This window comes from Miniopterus natalensis, chromosome 1, assembly GCF_054644295.1.
Source record: "Miniopterus natalensis isolate mMinNat1 chromosome 1, mMinNat1.hap1, whole genome shotgun sequence".
Classification (NCBI taxonomy): domain Eukaryota; kingdom Metazoa; phylum Chordata; class Mammalia; order Chiroptera; family Miniopteridae; genus Miniopterus; species Miniopterus natalensis.
This window is the reverse complement of record NC_142081.1, coordinates 121,391,870-121,412,062: the sequence shown is the minus strand read 5'-3', so window position 1 is coordinate 121,412,062 and position 20,193 is coordinate 121,391,870. Positions and strand designations below refer to the sequence as shown.

General features: G+C 37.8%; 1 protein-coding gene and 1 pseudogene across 9 annotated transcripts in view; one reads left to right on the top strand and one right to left on the bottom strand.

The window, feature by feature from the left end:
* The window catches only part of MLLT10 (MLLT10 histone lysine methyltransferase DOT1L cofactor), a 240,833-nt gene that overhangs the window by 171,402 nt on the left and 49,238 nt on the right, over nt 1-20,193 (bottom strand). For 8 of the 9 annotated variants that reach the window (XM_016224702.2, XM_016224700.2, XM_016224703.2 and 5 more), the window contains one exon: nt 13,148-13,202. The exons of the other annotated variant lie outside the window; for it this stretch is intronic. In XM_016224702.2, coding sequence (XP_016080188.2) covers nt 13,148-13,202 — 55 coding nt within the window. The remainder of the gene's footprint in view (nt 1-13,147; nt 13,203-20,193) is intronic. 9 annotated transcript variants of the gene reach the window in all.
* LOC107546336 (large ribosomal subunit protein eL8 pseudogene) lies at nt 16,183-17,001 on the top strand (annotated as a pseudogene).

Here is a 20,193-nt window from a genome sequence, read left to right as displayed (position 1 = left end):
CATTTACAAAACATGTCACCCAAAAGCTGCAGAACATACATTCTTCTCAAGTGCACATGGGACAGTCTCAAAGACAGACCACATGTTAGGACACAAAACAAGTCTCTACAAGTTCAAGAAGACTGAAATCATATCAAGCATTTTCTTAGACATTTACACCACGGAATACTCTGCAGCTGTAAAAAAAAGAGGGACCCTTTACGCTTTAAGACAGCATGGTGGGTCCTGGAGAGTATTATGCTAAGCGAAATAAGCCAGTAGGAGAAAGACAAGTATTACATGACCTTACATGCAATCTAATGAACAAAACAGATTCAGAGACATAGAAGCATGGAACATCTGACGAATCTCTGGGGTGGGTGGGTGGGGAGAGATTAACCTAAGAACTTACATGCATATATGCATAACCCATGGACACAGACAGTGTGGTGAAGGCCTCGGGTAGGGGGGCAGAGGCGGGGTGGAGGGGATCAACTGGGAGGGGCATCTGTAATACTTACAACAATAAAGATAAATTTTAAAAAAACACCCAGCTGGCATCGCTCAGAGGTTGAGCATTGACCTATGATCCAGGAAGTTGCAGTTCAATTCCTAGTCAGGGCACATGCCCAGGTTGCAGGCTCGATCCCCAGTGCAGGGCATACAGGAGGCAGCTGGTCAAAGACTCTCTCATTATTGATGTTTCTATCTCTCTCTCCCGCCACCTTCTTCTGTCTGAAATCAATTAAAACATATTTTTAACAAAATCAACATGCTTCTCTCCTAAATTCTGGTAGGTCTGACAATCCTTGGCATTTTCTTGGTCTATAACGCCAATCTTCACATGGATCTTCATATGGCCATCTCACCTGTCTTTGTATCTTTTATTGTCTTTTACAAGGACATCTGTCAATGGACCAGGACGGTCTCATTTGAGATCTTTACCTTAGTTACATCTGAAAAGGCCCTTATTCCAAATAGGTCATACTCTGAGGTTCTGAATAGACAAATCTTTGAGGGAGACATCATTCAACCTACTACAACTATCAAATCAAATACAGCAGCCTACTAAAATGATTATACCTCACCATGAAAAGGGAATCATGCCAGTAATGCAAAGGGGGTTCAACATAAGAAAATTGATCAATGTCACAAACCACATTAATAGAACAAAGGACAAAAGCCACATAACCATCTCAATAGACATAGAAAAGCATGACAAAATCCAACACCTTTTCATGATAAATATTCAACAAAGTAGAAAGAAAAGGGAGCTTCTTTAGCATGATAAAGGGCATCTATAAGAAACCCACCAGCAACAGCTAACTCAATGATGAAAGACTAAAAGTTTGCCCCTAATATCAGGAAGAAGACAAGGATAGCCACTATTGTAACTTCTACACAACACTGTACTGTGGGAGGGGGAAAATCTAGCTAAAGTAATTAGGCAAGAGAAAAAAAAGGCATACAAATTGGAAAGGATGAAGTAAAACTAACATTATTCACAGACGACATGACCTTATATATAAAAAAAAAAAAAAAAACTAAAGAACACACCAAAAAAGTATCAGAATGAACAAATTTAGCAATGTCACAAGGTACAAGTTAACACAGAAATTGGTTGTATTTCTAAACATTAACAATAAACAATGACAGGAAATTAAGAAAACAATTCATTTATGCCCAAAGAATAAAATATTCAAGAAAAATTTAACTAAGGTGGTGATAGACTTCTACACTGAAAACTTTAAAACAGTACTCAAAGAAATTAAAGACATAATGGGTGGAAAGATATCCCATGTTCATACAATGGAAAAGTTAATGTTAAGACTGACAATACTACTCAAAGCAATCTACAGATTCAGTGAAGCCCCTTATCAAAATTCTACTGTCCTTTTCTACAATCCTGAAATGTAGATGTAATTAAGGTAAAGTGTGCATTGGCATAAGAACAGGCATAAAGACCAATGGAACAGAGTCCAGAAATAAACCCCTGCACCTATGGACAACTGATTTTCAACAAGGGTACCAAGACCATTCAATGTGGAAAAAATAGTCTCTTCAACAAATGGTGCTGGGACATGTGGATATCCACATGCAAAAAAATTGAAGTCAAACCCTTAACTCACATCATATACAAAAATTAACTCAAAACAGATTAACAACCTAAGAAAAACTAAAAACATAAAACTCTTAGAAGAAAACATAGGCATAAATCTTTATGGCCTTGGATATCAATGGATTGTTAGATGTGACACCAAAAGCATGAGCGACTAAATAAAAATTAGATAAACTGGATCTCATCAATTTAAATACTATTGTGAATCCCAAGGACATTATCATAGAAATTAAAAGACAACCTATAGCCCTGGCTGGTGTGGTTCAGTTGGTTGGGCGTTGTCCGTGCACCAAAAGGTTGCTGGTTTCAATTCACATGCCAGGATTGCTGCCTCAATCCCCGGTAGGGGGCACACAGGAGGTAGCCAATCAATGTTTCCCTCTCACATAGATGTTTCTCTCTCTCCCGCTCTCCCTTTCTCTCTCTCTCTCTCTCTCTAAAAATCAGTAAAAAAATATTTTTAAAAAAGGACAACCTACAGAGTGGGAGAAAACAGTTACAAATAATATCTGATAGGTGTCTAGTATTCAGAATATATAAAGAACCATTACAGATCAACAACAAAAGGACAAAACAACCCAATTACAAAATGGACAAAGAATATGAATAGAAACTTCCCCGAAGATCTATAAATGATCAACAAGCACATTTAAAAAAAAGCTCAACATGGTCATGATTAGAGAAATGTAAATTAAAACCACAATGAGCCCTGGTCAGGTAGCTCAGTAGACTGGAGTGTTGTACTGATATACCAGAGTTGCAGGCTCAATCCCCAGTCAGGACACATACAAGAATCAACCAATGGAGATTTGTTGACAAGATGGTGGCATAGGTAGCAGCTGTACCACCACCTCCCACAACCACATCGAAATTACAACTAAAACACAGAACAACATCACGCGGAAGCTCCTGAAATCTAGCTGAACAGAAGCCCTACTGCCAGAGAACTGAAAAAGCAACGAGACCAGTAAGAGGGGCAGAGATGCGGGTGGGTGGATCAGACTGAATCCAGGAGACTCGGCCGCAGTCCCACACCTGGTGCCACAGGTAAAACCAGGAGGGATATCTCCACAGGGGAGGTTTCCCAGAGGAGTAAAGGGTCCCAGCTCCACATCAGGGCCCGCAGCCCAGGGTTCCAGGGCTGGGAAGAGAAGTCCCCACAACTTTGGGCTGTAAAAACCAGTGGGGATGGTCACTGAGGGAGGCAGAGGGTACACAGTCCCAGGATTTCCTCTTAAAGAGCTGGCAAACAGACTCAGTCAGATGTGCTGCCTCTGAGCTCCAGCACTGGGGAGCAGCTTGAAAGGAACATGGGACATCTGGGGAGGAACTAATGTACCTGAAATTGAGGCAAGAGGTGGAGGGGAAGGTTTCTCTCACACAGAAAAGCTAGCAGAGGCCACTGCTCCTTTGGCGAGGCCTCCCCCACAGAGCAGGAAAGCAGGCACCATATTTAAATCTCCAACATCTGACTCACACCTTTGGCCCCACCCTGGTGATTTCGGGAGACCCTGCCCCTCCCTACTTGCGAGCTCATTCAAGCCATTTCCATTTTATATGCAAGTGGCCTCTCGAGCCGTATGCTTAGGACTTTCCTAAAATATCTCAAACAAACAGTAGTGTGTCCCATACCACTTGATAAGTGGCCCCAGGCCTGGCACTAGTGGCAGCCTGCATTGGTTCAGAGCTTGGCCTCTTCTGGACACCTCCAAGCCCAGCACGAGTAGCAGCCAACTACAGTTTGCTGTGTAGCTCATGCTGGGTGGCCCTGGGCAAGGCACTGGCACAGGGTGACTTTGCACCTCCCGGGAGGCATCAGAAACAGTGCACCCAATGGTCAGCTTCGACCACACTGGATCACAACCCTACCACATCCACAAGTGACACACTCAAGGGGCACACTTGATGAACACCAAATATCCACTAAAGTAAATCCTGCACCATAGGGTGTCGCCTGCACAGCAGCTCTTTGGCTGTAGCTGCAACTGGTCCTCACAGCTGATTGGCCTGCGGGTCAATTCCTCCCAGTGATGCCAACAGCAACCAAGGCTCAACTACAACAGGACAGTGCACACAGTCCACACAGGGGAGCACCTAGTAGGCCCAGCTAAAGTGACTGGGGAGGCTAAGCCACTGGACCCTACAGGACACGTACTACACAAAGCCACTCTACAGATTCCAGGAGGCATAGCAGCTCTACCTAACACAAAGAAACAAACACCTGGAAGCAGCCAAAATGTGGAGGCAAAGAAACATGTCACAAAGGAAAGAACAGAAGAAATCTCAAGAAAAGGAACTAAATGAAATAGGACCAAGCAAGATACTAGATACAGAGTTCAGAATTATCATTATAAGGATGCTCAAGGATATTAGTAAGACTATTACGAAAACAAGTGAGACCATCAATGACATAATAAAGTATCTCAACAGTAGAGAAGAGGACACTGAGAATCAAATCAGCAATTTGGAACATGAGGAAACAAAAAACACCCAAATAGAAGGGCAAAATGAAAAAAGAATACAGAAATATGAAGATAGCATAAGGAGTCCCTGGGACAGAAGAAAGAAAGAAATAGAAAACCTATTTGAAAAAATAATTACAGAAAACTTCCCCTACTTGGAGAAAGAAATAGACTTACAAGTCTAGGAAGCTTACAGGGTCCCAAACAAGAGGAACCCAAAGAGACCCACACCAAGACACATCATGATTAAAATGCCAAAGGTTAAAGACAAAGAGAGAATCTTAAAAGCAGCAAGAGAAAAGCAGTTTGTTACCTACAAGGGAGCACCCATACGACTCTCAGCTGATTTCTCAACAGAAACCTTGCAGGCCAGAAGGGAGTGGCAAGAAATATTCAAAGTGATGAAAAACATGGAACTACAACCAAGATTGCTCTACTCAGCAAGGCTATCATTTAGTGCTGAAGATCAGCTAAAGAGCTTCACAGATAAGAAAAAGCTAAAGGAGTTCATCACCACCAGACCAGCACTACAGGAAATGCTGAAGGGTCTTCTTTAAGAAGAAGCTAATGAACAAAAGAATCTGACGAACTAAATAGATCCAGAGACACTGACGCATGCAACAGACAATCATATTTCAGAGGAAAGAGGGAAGGGGGGTGGAGGGTGGGTAGAGATTAACCAAAGAAGTTATATGCATATATGCATAACCCGTGGACACAGACAATAACGGGGTGAAGGCCTGGGGAGGGGGGAGGAGTGAGGTGGAAGGGGTCAATTGGAGGGGGAAAATGGGACACCTGTAATACTTTCAACAATAAAGATAAATTTTTTAAAACATCAACCAATGAATGCATAAATGGGCGGAACAACAAATCGATGTTCCTCTCTCTCTCTCTCTCTCTCTCTCTCCCTCCCCCACACACACACACTCCCTCCCTCACTCCCTAAAATCAATCAATAAACACTTTTTTTAAAAAAAAAACACAATGAGGTGCCACCTTATACCCACTAGGAGAGCTATAATAAAAAATTCTGAAAACTAAGTGTTGGTGAGAATGAGAAGGAACAGAGTCTCTCATACACTGCTTATAGAAATATAATAATCAAGCAGCCACTGTGGAAAACAGTTGGTGGTTCCTCAAAAAGTTAAACACAGAATCACCATATGACCCATCATTGCCACTCCTCATATATATAAAGTGGAACTATATTTTAAAAAAATGTTTTGAATACTGCAAGAAAGTAAAAAAAAAATAAAAAGTAAAATAAAGTGGAACTAAAACAAATGCTTGTAACACCAGTGTTTGTGGCAGCATCATTCACAATAGCTGAAAGGTAGAAACAACTCAAATGTCCTTCGTGAATGAAAGGATAAACAAAATGTGGTGTATATATACATACTGCAATATTATTCAGCCATAAAGAGAAATGAAGTACTAATATAGGCTGCAACACTGATGAACCTGAAAGACATTCTGTTAAGTGAAAGAAGGGCAGACGTTGTATGATTATAGTTTTGTAAAATATCCAGAACAGGTAAATCCAAAGAGACATAGCGGTTGGAAGAGGAAGGATGGAATGTGGAGTTTCTGCTTAAGAAAGGGTGTTTTACTTTAGGGTGACAAAAACGTTTCAGAAATTGAAAGAGTTACTTACACATTGTGAAAGTAAGTGCCACTGAACTGCTCTTTGACTTCTAATGGGGTCATATCCCTATAAACCCATCATAAATTGAAAATAACCTACTGAACATCATAGCTTAGCCTACCTACCTTAAATGTGCTCAAAACACATTAGCCTACAATTGAGCAAAATGTTCTAACATAATGAATACACTGTAGAATATCAATTGTTTACCCTCATGGTCACATGGCTGACTGCCCAGCACTGGGAGACGACATCATATCACATATTGCTAGCCCAAGAAAAGATCAAAATTCAAAGTACTCTTTGTACTGAATGGGTATAGTTTTCACAGCTTCATTGAGCTGAACCATTATAAGTCTGGGACCATCTGTACCTTAAGGTAGTTAAATTTTATGCTATGTGAATTTTATTTCCATTTTTTAAAGAAAATAAGTATTTAATCTGTCCTTCCTTCACAAACTGCACTCAGGGTAACAAAACAGTTAATAAGGGAAAGGTTCTCTTTATAAAAGTAATCCTGCTAATACATATATGATAGAATATCACAATTTATTCAGTCTCTATTTAATAAAATAATGGGTCGAAATACTGATCAACAGTTGTTAACATCACACAAAAAAATCATATGCCTCTTGAAGGAAGTATACAACACTATCTATGAAATATTCTCATCTGCCCCACAAACTGAGTATCATCAAGCTTCTGAATACATCTAACTACCACTGTACCACTGCACAGAAAATACATGGAACAAAGTTAACATGTCAAAACACACACACACTATCAAATATGCAATCAACATAATCTACTGTGGAAAACTATACAGGGCAAATGATCCAGATTTTTCCATAAGTGAGTTGACAAGAAATGCTGGGGGGGAGGGTTACCAAGAGGAGGAAGATTACCAAGAGACCTAAGAGATATACCAAGCAATGGCAACTTTTTAAGATTTCTTTTTTTAACTTATTTCAGAGAGAGGGACAGGGAGAAAGGGATAGAAACATCAATGATGAGAGAGAAGCATCCATTGGCTGCCTCCTGCATGCCCCCTACCAGGGATTGAGCCCGCAACCCAAGCACATGACCGGGAATCGAATTGTGACCTCCAGGTTCATGGGTCAACGCTCAACCATGGCTGGGCAAGCCGTGGCAACTTTTTAGGTGTGATTATATCTGCATATTTTTTAAACATCCATTTATGTTAGAGATGCTCAGAGAATTAAAAATAATCAGAAGAACAGGGGAGGGAAGGGTATAGATGAAACAAAACTGGCCATAACTTGATCACTGTTAAAGGTAGGTACGTACCTAGACATTCTCTCTATTTTATGTATGCTTGAAATTTTTCCACAATAAAAGAGTTTTTAAGAAACATACCTGTAAAATTTTACCATTCTAATATCTCTGATGTCCATTCCCTGATTTTTATCCCTCTGACTTTGTCTTCAACCAGTCCCTCATCATCTCTCCCTTGGACTTACTGCAAATAAAGCAGTGTCTTATCTGTGTGGGGTTTAGATTCTAATGTCAGAGAATAAAGCAAAAAATAAGCATTGTCAAAACAATCCTTAAAAGAAAAAGAGAAAGTACATTATACTGTATATCATTTTGAATATAAAACCCTATTGGATATTATAAGTTCTTCTAACTTTTCTGTCAGATAGTGTCTATCAATGGCCTTCAATTCATTTTAAAATTTCTTCTTTAAGAATATAAGTAAGCCATCATACCACCTCTTTTCCTGGCCCCCTCAATAATACATTTTATTGATTTTAGAGAGAGAGGAAGGGAGAGGGAGAGAAACATCGATGAGAGAGGGAAGTATCAATCTATATTTTTGTCAAAGGTGAAAGCCTTACAATTGTTCACAAGTTATTTCCATACAGGTTTGCCTAGAGCTGCGGTGGAGAACATTTGGCCTGTGGGCCACATACAGCCTGTGAAATCCTTTGGTCTGGCCTTGCCAAGGCTTCACCAAAGGGAAGCAGTTGCAACCATCACATTAGGGATGAGTTAATTAAATGTCTGACCAAACATAGCAGGCTAATTTTTAAGTTGATAATTTCGTATGGCACAAGAATGATGTTATAAATATCCAAATGGCCCTTGGGAGAAAAAAGGTTCCTGGCCTAGAGCATATGCTCAGTGAGTAAAAATGGCAGACTAAATTATTCTCTATAATTTAAATTATTACTTTTTCTCTATCTCCCTCCATTTGTCCGGCCACATAGACAAGTTCAAGTACGTTAAGTGCACTTATGATCCAGCTCTACTTTTCTTTTTATAGTTGGTCTGATCTCATACCCTTCCAATCCATTCACCTCACCACTGTCTTAGAGCAATCTTTCTAAAATAGAAAACTCATGTTATTTCTCAGCTTCAATGGCTCCCCACAATTAATAGGAGTCCTTAGTATAAGAAAAAAAGGAAGGGAAGCAAATTAAAAGTTGAATTGAAAAACTCCTAATACTGACTGTCAGGAAAAGAAAGCCTAAACTAAAACTTAGAATACATTTCTAGCATGATAAAGGGTATTAGATACTAAAAAAAAGTATGACCAATATTGTACATCAGGTACACTGTGGGGTTTTGTTTTCTAGCCTGGAAATATAATTAGCATTTCTTTAGGAAAATGCATTCCAGGTTCCAAAATAACTTACAAGTCAATTCTGGAAGACAATTTAGTCAGAATTTTTAAACTATACAACAAATTTAGACTATAACAAAGATGGCATTTCAAATCAGTGAGGAAAAGATGAATTGTTCAATAAATGGTGATGGGACAAATGGTAGCATTTTGGCATCTAGGAAAAAATAAAGTTGGATCTATACCTCACATTGTTTTAGCTATTTACATTCAAAATGCATCAAAGATTAAACCTTTAAAAAAAAAAAATTTGGCATGGCTCAGCAGTTGAGCATCCACCTATGATCCAAGAGATCAAGGTTCAGTTCCCGGTCAGGGCACATGCTTGATCCCCAGCAGCAGGGGGCGTGCAGGACGTAGCCGATCAATGACTCTCTCTCGTCACTGATGTTTCTCTCTCTCTCCACCCCCTTCCTCTCTCTGAAATAAACAAAAAAATTTTTTAATTGGGAAAAAATAAAAATACTAGAGAAAAACATGAAAGAATTCTTTTATAACCTTGTAGTAGGGAAGACCTAACTAAATGGTTCAAAATACAGAAGCCACAAAAAACAAGATTAATGAACTCAACTAAAAAAATAACTAAAAACTTCTGCATAGTAAAAAGGCCCATAAGGAAAGGCTAACAGCTAGGCAAAGACTAGTTCAACTCATATCAACAAAGGCCTAATAATATATGAGGAGCTTCTATGAAAGCTCCAACAAATAAAAATAAAAAGATCACCAACTAAACAGAAAAAGCATATGAACAGACCACAAAAAGGAACATATACATTGCTCTTTAAAATATGAAAAGATGCTGAGCTTCACTTATAAATAAGAGAAATGTAAAATAACTGCTCAGAGATACCAATTTTCACCTACTGGATTACCAAGGGTGTAGAATTGTTGCTGGGAACATAATCTGGTACAACCACTAGGGAAAATAATTTGGAATTATCTACCAAAATTAACTGTAAAATCCCTTTGACCCTACAGTTCCACTTCTGGGAATTAATAATCCTACAGATGTATTTGCATACAAGCAAAATGGCATATATAAAAGCACTAGTCATAAAAGCAGATTAGAAAAAGTCGATCAATAGGTGACTGACTACATAACATGGTAAAAAAAGAAAGCTCTATACTGGTAATAGAGATAAAATGTTATGTGAAAAAAAATTAGGATGCAAGAGTATGTATAATATTCATCCAGTATAAAAACTGGAGCCCTGGCCAGTGTGGCTTAGTTGGTTGAGAGCCATCCCATGCACTGAAAGGTTACCAGTTCAATTCTGTCAGGGGGCGCGGGTTTGACCTGTCGAAATGTGTATGAGAGGCAACGTTTCTGATCCCCTTCCTCTCTTTCTAAAATCAAATTTTTTTAAATTGAAGAAAATATGTCTATTCATATGTACCTGCATTGCCAAAAGACCTAGGAGGATATGCAAAAAAAGTAATAACAGCAATTATATTGGTGGCAGGAAAGTTGTAGAGGAACCAGACAGATGGAGAACATGAGTAGTAGAGAGGGTTGTTAATATATTTTTAAATTTTGGATAATGTGACTAACCTAGTTTAAACATTAAATTAAAACATGTAAATATAGTCGACATCGCTCAGCGATTGAGCATCGACCTATGATCCAGGAGATCCAGGTTCGATTCCCAGTCAGGGTACATGCCCGGGTTGCAGGCTCAATCCCCAGTAGGGGGTGTGCAGAAGGTAGCCCATCAATGACTTTTCTCATCATTGATGTTTCTATCTCTCTCTCTCCTTCTCCCTTCCTCTCTCTGAAATCAATAAAGATATATTTTAAAATTTAATAAAATATTTAAAATACATATATATATGTATTTTATATATATATATATATATATATATATATATATATATATCCAAAAGCATTGTATTTTTCTCTTTTCTTTACTAATTGCCACTACTGTATTCTATGCCAAAACTACTTTAGAGGTCCCAGAAATAAACTCATTCCTTTATAGTCAATTAATATTTGACAAAGGAAGCAAAAATATACAATGGGGTAAAGATAATCTATTCAATAAATGGTGTTAAGAAATATCAAAAAGATATGTGCAAAACAATGAAACTAGACCACCTTCTTACACCAAACACAAAATGTGTTAGAGACTTACATGTTGACTCAAAACCATAAAAATTCTAGAAGAAAACATAGGCAGTAAAATCTCGGACATTTCTCATAGCAGTATTTTTTCTGATATATCTTCTCAGGCAAGGGAAACAAAAGAAAAAATAAACAAATGGGACTACATCAGACTAAAAAGTTTTTGCACAGCAAAGGAAACCATCAACAAAATGAAAAGACAACCCGCTGAATAGGAGGAAATATTTGCCAATACATCTGATAAGGGGTTAATATCCAAAATTTATAGAGAACTTATAAAACTTGACACCAAAAAGCAAGCAATCCAATTAAGAAATGGGCAAACGGCCAGAATAAACCTAATAAAGGACCTGAATAGACCCAAACAGGCCTCATAAGGGGTTAATATCCAAAATTTATAAAGAACTTATAAAATCAACACCCAAAAACTCACATTCCAATTAAAAAATAGGCAAAGGTTCAAGGAGGACATACAGATGGCCAATAGACATATAAAAGATGCTAAATGTCACTAATCAGAGAAATATAAATCAAAACCATAATGAGATATCACCTCACACCTGTCAGAATGATTATCATCAGCAAATCAACAAACAAGTGTTGGTGAGGATGTGGAGAAAAAGGAACCCTCATACACTACTGGTGGGAATGCAGATTGGTGCAGCCACTGTGGAAAGTGGTATAGGGTTTCCTCAAAAAATTAAAAATGGATTTGCCTTATGACTCAGAGATTCCACTTCTGGGAATATATCTGAAGAAACCCAAAACACTGTTTCAAAAGAATATATGCACCCCTATGCTCCTCACAGCATTATTTACAATAGTCAAGATTTGGAAGTAGCCCAAGTGCCCATCAATAGATGAATGGATAAAAAAGCTGTAGTGCATTTATGCAATGGAATATTACTCAGCCATAAAAAAGAAGGAAATTTTACCCTTTGGGACAGCATGGATGGACCTGGAGAACATTATTCTAAGTGAAATAAGCCCTTCAGAGAAAAAACAAGTACCATATGATTTCACTCATAGGTGGAATCTAATGAACAAAATGACCTAACAAGCAAAATAGAGACAGACTCATAGAGAGCAGGCTGACAGCTGTGGGCAGAGCTACGTGGGGTTGGGTTGAGGAAAAAAGGGGGAAAGAAAAAAGAAAGAACTCATGGACAGAACAACAGTGTGGTAATGGGGGGGGGGGCAGGTGGAGGAGGAGGGTATAGGGGAGATAAATGGTGAAGGATCGAGACCTGACTTAGGGTGATGAACACACAATAGTGCATAGATGATGTGTTGTAGAATTGTACACCTGAAATCTGTTTTTGTTAACCACTGTCACCCCAGTAAGTTCAATAAAAAGGAGAAAAAAATGCTTAAGAATTGGCTGCTCAAAATGGAAATGTATACTAATAGCAGTTATACCTCTACTTTTTTTAATTTCTTCATCAGTTACTTAATTTTCACAGTATGCCACAATTAAATTCATGGTACTGAGCTGTAAAGAAATATAGGTTTCTTTGAGGGAGATAACTAAAAACAGGAATGAAAATGAGATACACAAGGGTTCTCAGGAAAAGCACAATAAAATTTAGAGACAGAAGTCAGCATTTTTTTTTATCAAGCAAAAAGACCCTCAAGTCTTAACATTCAATAGGAACATCATCTGTCCTGCAATAAACGAGAGGGGAAAAAAAATCTAAAACAAATTTTACCTCTAGCAAAAAAGAGAGGGGGGGACGGAGGGAGGGAGGGAGGGAGGGAGGGAGGGAGGGAGGGAGGGAGGGAGGGAGGGAGGGAGGGAGAGGGCTGGGGAGAGAGAGAGGGAGAGAGGGAGAGGGAGGGAGAGAGAGAGAGAGAGAGAGAGAGAGAATGGCTTATTTTTCAAAAATAATTTCTCTAAGGAACTGTATCCATAAAAAAAAAAAAATCAGGATTTTAATTAAAAGTATGTGGATCGTTCTGCATTCAGAAAAAACAATGCTTAATTGTGTCCACCAAGTAGAAAAACTGTTTCAATAAAAAAAGAATTCATAAATTATATCCACTGCTATTAAAAATATTTGAGTGGTAAACACTATTTAATTTTTTATAATAATATTAACTACCAAATATCTTCAAATACTTTTCCACTCTGGTTTTCAATAAAATTTTTTTCAAAAATCTCTGCACTTACCCCCATTATCTGTTCTTTTTAAAGCTCCATCCTTATGAGGACACAGTTCACATCTCTATTTAAAAAAAAAAAAAAAAAGAAAGGAAACAAAGAGATTTTTCAGATTACAAAAGTATAACATCTTCCTTGTAACTTCAAAACTATTAAAAAGATGGGAACAGCATTTGTACTAGTTGCCATCAAGAGTAACACTTCAGAACATTGCTCACAAAGTAATTCTCCTTGACATGAGATCTCCCTCAGAACACCAGATAACTTTTTAATAAAAAGTAAATACTGCTTAACTTTTAAATTCCTGCCAAGATTTTTTTAGCTTTAAATAAAAACAAAAAGATTCTCTCAACACAGGAGGGCACGGTTTTTAACTTTTGCTTCTATCTCTTTACTGTTTTTTTTTTTGGTGGTTGTTGTTGTTTTAAATCCTCACTCAAGGATATTTTCCATTGCTATTCAGAGAGAGAAGGGAGAAAGAAACATAGGTGCAAGAGAGACACAATGAATAGTCACTTCCCACACCCGCCCCAACCGGGACCAGGGATCAAGCCTGCAACCAAGGTATGTGCCCTTGACCAGAATTGAACCCGAGACCCTTCAGTCCACAGGCCGACACTCTAACCCCTGAGCCAACCCGGCTAGGGCTTCCTTTCTACCTATGATCAGCTAGGATTATTCTAGTCAGGTATGGTTTGTTCTAAAATAAAAAACCAAACTCAAAAATTTAGATTTTTTTATTTAAGTGGGAAAGCGTGGTCTCACATATGCTGACCCGCCTTCTGGAAGGAAGGAAGTGCTCTAATTATTCTAGTTACTTTTATCATTCACACACAATGGTACTCAGAAGTCATATGGATCCCACTCCTTACCACCACCCCTCAATTTAAAACCAGAAATAAACACAGAAACAGTACTAACATTTCTTTTCACTATTGACAAGAGGGCAGATATAATTATAAAAATAATAAACAGTAAGTTTTTTAAATTTTTTTTTTACCGATTTTTATAGAGAAGGGAGAGGGGCAGAGAGAAACATCGATGTAAGAGCAAAACCTCGATCAGAATGTGCCTACAGCGATCAAGCCCGAAACCTGAATCCCAGACATGTGCCCTGACCAGGAATCTAACCGAAACTTTCAGTGCACAGGATGATGCTCAACCAACTGAGCCATACCGGCCAGGACTACACAGAGTACATTTAATGGCACTGTCTTACCATGAAGAATATGTTCCTGGAGTATTTATTTGTGTACCCCATCTTGTTCCCCAAAGAGCTTTTGCAGCATGTAATATAATAACATAAATTACAAAGGAAAAGAAGAACAGGAAATTAAGACAAAATAGTGAATAACTATATCAAATATTAAGCCATGATATGCTACTATTTCTTCTCATCCAGTATTTCACTCTCCTGACTTTCCTCTTACCACTTTGGCAGTACCTCTCTGATCACCTTATCCAACCTTTAAGTGTAGGAGTTCCTTGGCACTCTGACTTAAGATGCCTTCTCATTTCATGTTAAACACTAGGCAATCTCATTCATTTTCCATACATCTATCACCAATTAGTGGGATATGCCAGTGACTCACAAATTTTACCTATTTAGATTTGTCCTTGTATCCATATGTAAAACTTTATATAATACATAGGCACTTTAAAGTCAGTCTCAAATTTATAACACTTACTCTTCCTACAGTTTTCCCTATCTTTGTAATAATACTCTTAACCACATATTGCCCATACCTAAACATCATCTTTTGACGTAACCCTACTGCCTAACCTTGTATTTTTTAAAATATGTTTTTATTGATTTTAGAGAGAGAGGAAAGGAGAGGGAGAGAAACACTGATGTGAGAAACATGGATAGGCTGCCTCCTGCAAGCCCCCTACTGGGGATGGAGCCCACAACCCCGGCATGTGCCGCAATCAAGAATCAAACAAATGACCTTTTGGTGCATGGGATGATCTTCAACCAGCTAAGCCACATCAGACAGGGTTAACCACATAATCAATCACCACATTTTGGCCATTCTTCCTCCTAAATACTGGTGAGATTTGACTACCTCCTCCATCTACACTAGTATTAGCCAACTACATACAAGCCAACATCAACTTTCATCAGGACCACTTCAGTGGACTTCTACTAAATAGTCTCCCAATACCTGACCCCTACCAATCTACAGAATGAACTTCAAAAATGCAAGTCCAAATATATTACTTCCCCACTTACACCCTTTCAATGGTTTCCCTACATGATCTACCCGCTACTTTCCTCTACAACCTTCTCTTTTCAACATCTTACTGTCTGGGCAATACTGACTTTACTTCTTTCAGTTCAGTAAATACTCCAAGCTCATTCCTGCCTCATAGCCTTTAAATGTGTTGTTTTTACACTACCTGAAATAACGCCCTTCACCCCGAACCAATTTCATAGTTGGATAACTTCTTATTCATCCCTCAGGTCCTGGCTTAAAGTCACTTCCTCAGAAAAGGTTTCCCTGAATCCTTACATTAGGTTAGGTGCCATATTATGAATTATCTATATACTTTCCTTCTTGTCATATATTGCAATCACAATTAATTATTTATGCAATTATGTTTATCTCCTACTGCTAGATTTAAGCTCCATTTCATGGCTATAGCTCTAGCATGTGTCACAGTTGGATAAATGGAAGGACTAAAACCACAACCACACTTGTAAAGGCAGGCAATAATTTGGTTCTAAGTTATACATCCTTCACAGATGGAAACACTATCAGTCGTATGACTTACCTTGTGGGAAAGAAAGTTGTTTGAAGAAGTATAAATCTAATATAAAGACTACAGCCAATGACAGATTACTCTTTGGGATGATGAGCAATTGGAAAAGAAAAAATCCAAAGTAGACCCTTAAAACTTTACTGGTCACAAATATAAATTCAAAATGTTTGAAAAACAATTTCAATATAAGAATTAAAACAAAAAACAATTAGTCAAATCCAAAAAATTTAAAACTTCTATAAAAAACATTAGAAGAGACAGTTCAAAAATTTTATTTCTCTCTCTTCCCATAGCCCAAGATGCTAAAAGGAAAGAAGGGGAAGGGAAAGGAGGTGGGGAGGGCTCCTGCTATTGTGAAGAAGCAGGAGGCCAAGAAGGTGATATACCCCATTTGAGAAAAGGCCCAAGAATTCTGGCACTGAACAGGACATCCAGCCCAAAAGGCACTTCACCCACTTTGTCAAACAACCCCACTAACATTCGGCTGCAGCAGGAAAGGGCTATTCTCTGTAAGCATCTAAAAGTGCCTCCTGCCATTAACCAGTTCACTTATGCCTTAGACTGCCATAAGGCTACTCAACTGCTTAAGCTGGTCCACAAGTACAGACCACCAGAGACAAAGCAAGAGAAGACACAGAAACTGTTGGCTTAGGCTGAGAAAAAAGCGGACAGCAAAGGGGGTGTCCCCAAGAAGCCACCTGTCCTTCAAGCAAGGGTTAACACTGTCCCCACCCTGGTGCAGAACAAGAAGGCCCAGCTAGTAGTGATTGCACACAATGTGGATCCCATCAAGCTGGTCATTTTCTTGCCTACACTGTGCTGTAAGATGGGGGTTCTCTACTGCATCATCAAGAGGAAAGCCAGGCTGGGGCATCTAGTCCACAGGAAGACCTACACCACCTTAGGCTTCACACAGATTAACTCAGAAGACAAAGGAGCTCAGGCTAAGCTGGTGGAAGCTATTAGCACCAATTAAAATGACAGATGAGATCCACCACCACAGGGGAGGCAATGTCCTGGGTCCAAAGTCAGTGGCTTGCATTGCCAAGCTGGAAAAGGAAAAGGCATTTTTGCATACTAAGTTAGTAAAGCTTTCCTGAAAGGATAATCCCTAATGTTCAGAGTGCAGTAAACATTTATTTTCATATACTGTTGATGGCACCATAATCCAATTCTTTTGGAGAGCAATTTAGCAATATGATTCAAGAAAATTACTGATTCCATTACTTCACAGACAGCCAAAGGAAATATGATGGAAATAGCATTTATTAAGTACTATGTCATTTTTATATCATTTATATACTATAATTTCAAGACATGAAAAGAATGTTTATAAAAATATTTTATATGACTGTTTATAAAAATTTTGTAAAAAGTCTAACTGTGTAACAGTGAGGGAACAAATGCTATATTCACAAATATTTTAACTGAGTTAACAAACAAATGCATAGAAGAAAATTCTAAAAGAAAATACACAAAATATGTTAACAGGACTGTGATAAGAATAGTTAGGTATGAGTGAATTTATTTCTTCATTACAAAATACTTCATGTCTTATAATTTAAATTTTTATAGAGATACATTATTATACGCTAAGTAAAATAATATGACTCTGTCTTCCCACTAAAAGTAAAAACAGATAGATAGGAGACTTGAGAGAAAAAATGATTACAGAAAAAAAATTTAAGTTATACTTAGAAGACTGTACCCTAAGCTCAGGAAGAAAGAATCTGATATGAGGGACTCTGGACAAGAGAGACTTCAGATCCTACAGTAAACCAATCCAAACTGAAAAGTTTCACAGGGCAAGCTGCAGCTACACACGTTACCATTAGAATTCCACAGATCCAATCTTATTTTAGTGAGAGTAGTGTTAAAAAGGCACAAGTAAATCCTGTGAAAGGGGAAACATTATAAGGAGATCCCCCATTCCTCAAAAAAGCATATATTAAAGATCCCACCACATTTTACCAAGAAAAAATACCCTTTCATTGGAATGGGTTAAACAAGTAGAAATTATAACAAGGTGGTTCCTTCTTTTTTATATCATGTAGCATAATAAGAAAGCATACAACTATTTTCCATCTTTATAATGTACAACAATTTCCAAATACTTTTTCTAGTTTATATTGTATTATTTGCCAAAGAATAAAACTCACTGTACTTCACGAAGTCAAGCTCACCCCAAAACACTGACCTTTAGGAGGCTGTGGCTAAGTAACTATCCATCCATCTACACTTGCTTACCCAGACTGTGATTACCATTATATTACAAAAAGCAGTAAGATAATTGAAAATAGTATTATAGCTTAATAAAAAGGATAAATTTAAGTTTTAAGTTTGATCTTCCTCATAAAGAAGATATAATTGTGGCATAAAACATGGCTCTGTTGGTTGAGTGTTGTCCCATGCACCAAGAGGTCACCAGTTTGATTCCCAGTCAGAGCACATGCCCAGGTTGCAAGCTCAGTCCTGATAGGGAGTGTGCAGGAGGCAGCCGATCAATGTTTCTCTCTCTCCCTCTCCCTTCCTCTCTCTCTAAAATCCATAATAAAAAACACTATTTTTTTTAAAAGTATCTGTAGAATAAAACATCTACCATAATCATTTCTTTATTTAAACAAAAGATAAAAATAAATCTAAATTAACCTATCTTTCCTTGTGTTTTAGAAAGAGCCATGACTACACTAGAAATGAGTTTCCCTAGTGCCCAGGTTGTGGTCCAGGACTCCTAGGGTAAGTGATGATTCCTGGTCTAATACCTTGTTCTATCAGCAAGAAAGCTACAAAAGTCTACTTTAATCATGTTAAAAGGACTTATGGGCCAACCTAAAGAGGTTCCTGCTGGCCAAAGATGAAATTACTTAAGGCCAATGAAAATAACTAAAACAAACTTTTGAAAATACACCAATCTTTTAAAACCCATGATAAAATGATCTTCTATTCCAAAAGTAAACATATTCAAGGCAAATCCTTACACAGATAACAAACAGATTCTGATTTCCAGAAGTCAAATCTTAAAAGGCTTTTAGCCTGAAGATAAGCCAGTCAGCCCATAATGGCTCCTGAAGTTCTAATACCTGAAGAACCAAAAGATAAAAGTTCAGAGCAACCAGGAAAGTGAAATCTGAATCAACAAAAGGAAGAACTGGGGGAAGCCCCCAAATTTTTATGTACAGAATATACCCAAATCTCTCACTGAACTTAACAGGGCAGTCTAGAATCCAGTTAAGAAAAATAAAATAAAATAAATTTAAGCAATGCTCCAAATACATAATATACAGTTTGAATCCAACAAAATCAACTGCTTATAAAAACAATAACAATTTCTTCAAAGGAATATAATAAAATCCAGACTTCCCACATATAACACTCACAGTTGTCTGGGAAACAATCCAAGTTACCTACCTGATCTATAAAGAAATAGGAAATGTTAACCATGCTTAAGATAAAGGACAATCAGTGCAGGTCAACACTAAGATGACCTAGACACTGGAATTAGGCTTTAAAATAGCTATAATAATTAAATTCTGTGAGGTAAATGAAAATGTACCTATAATAAGTGAAACAGGACATTTCAACAGCAAAAAGGAATGAAATAAAAATTCTAAAAATTTAAAGACAATATGTAAAGTAAAAAATTCACTGGACAGGCTGAACAATGGAATCAAGATGGTATGACAAAGGAAAGAGTCAGTGAGCATGAAGCTACATTAATACATAGGATATAATCTGGAAAAAATAAAATAGTGAAAAAAACCGAAAAGGGCTTCCAGAACATACTGAACAGAGTCAAGAAGTCTAATGTATAACTGAAGTCCTGGGGGGATGGGGGGTGGGGGTGGGAATACAAATGAATATGAGAATACGGCAGGAAAGAAAATTTTGAACACATAATGGCTGAAAACTTCCTCAGTTTGAAGAAAGACAAATTTATGGATCCAAGAAGCTCAGTGGACCCCAAGTAGCCAAACTGCTTGCTAAAAAGCAAACAAGGGGAAAAGTCTTAAAAGCAGCCAAGAGAAAATGACACATCAAATACAGGGGAACAGTACTGGATAAATGGTTGCTTTCTCATCATAAACTATAGAAGCCAAAAGAAAATAAAACAACACTTTTAAAGTATTGGGGGGAAAAGGAACTGTCAATCCAGAATTCTATATTTAACTAATAATCCTTCAAAAATGAAGGTAAAATAGGTATTTTCAGATAAAAGAGAACAGAATGCATCATCAGTAGACATAGGCTACAATAAAGACTAAAATAAGTCTTCAAAATGAAGGGAAATGGTA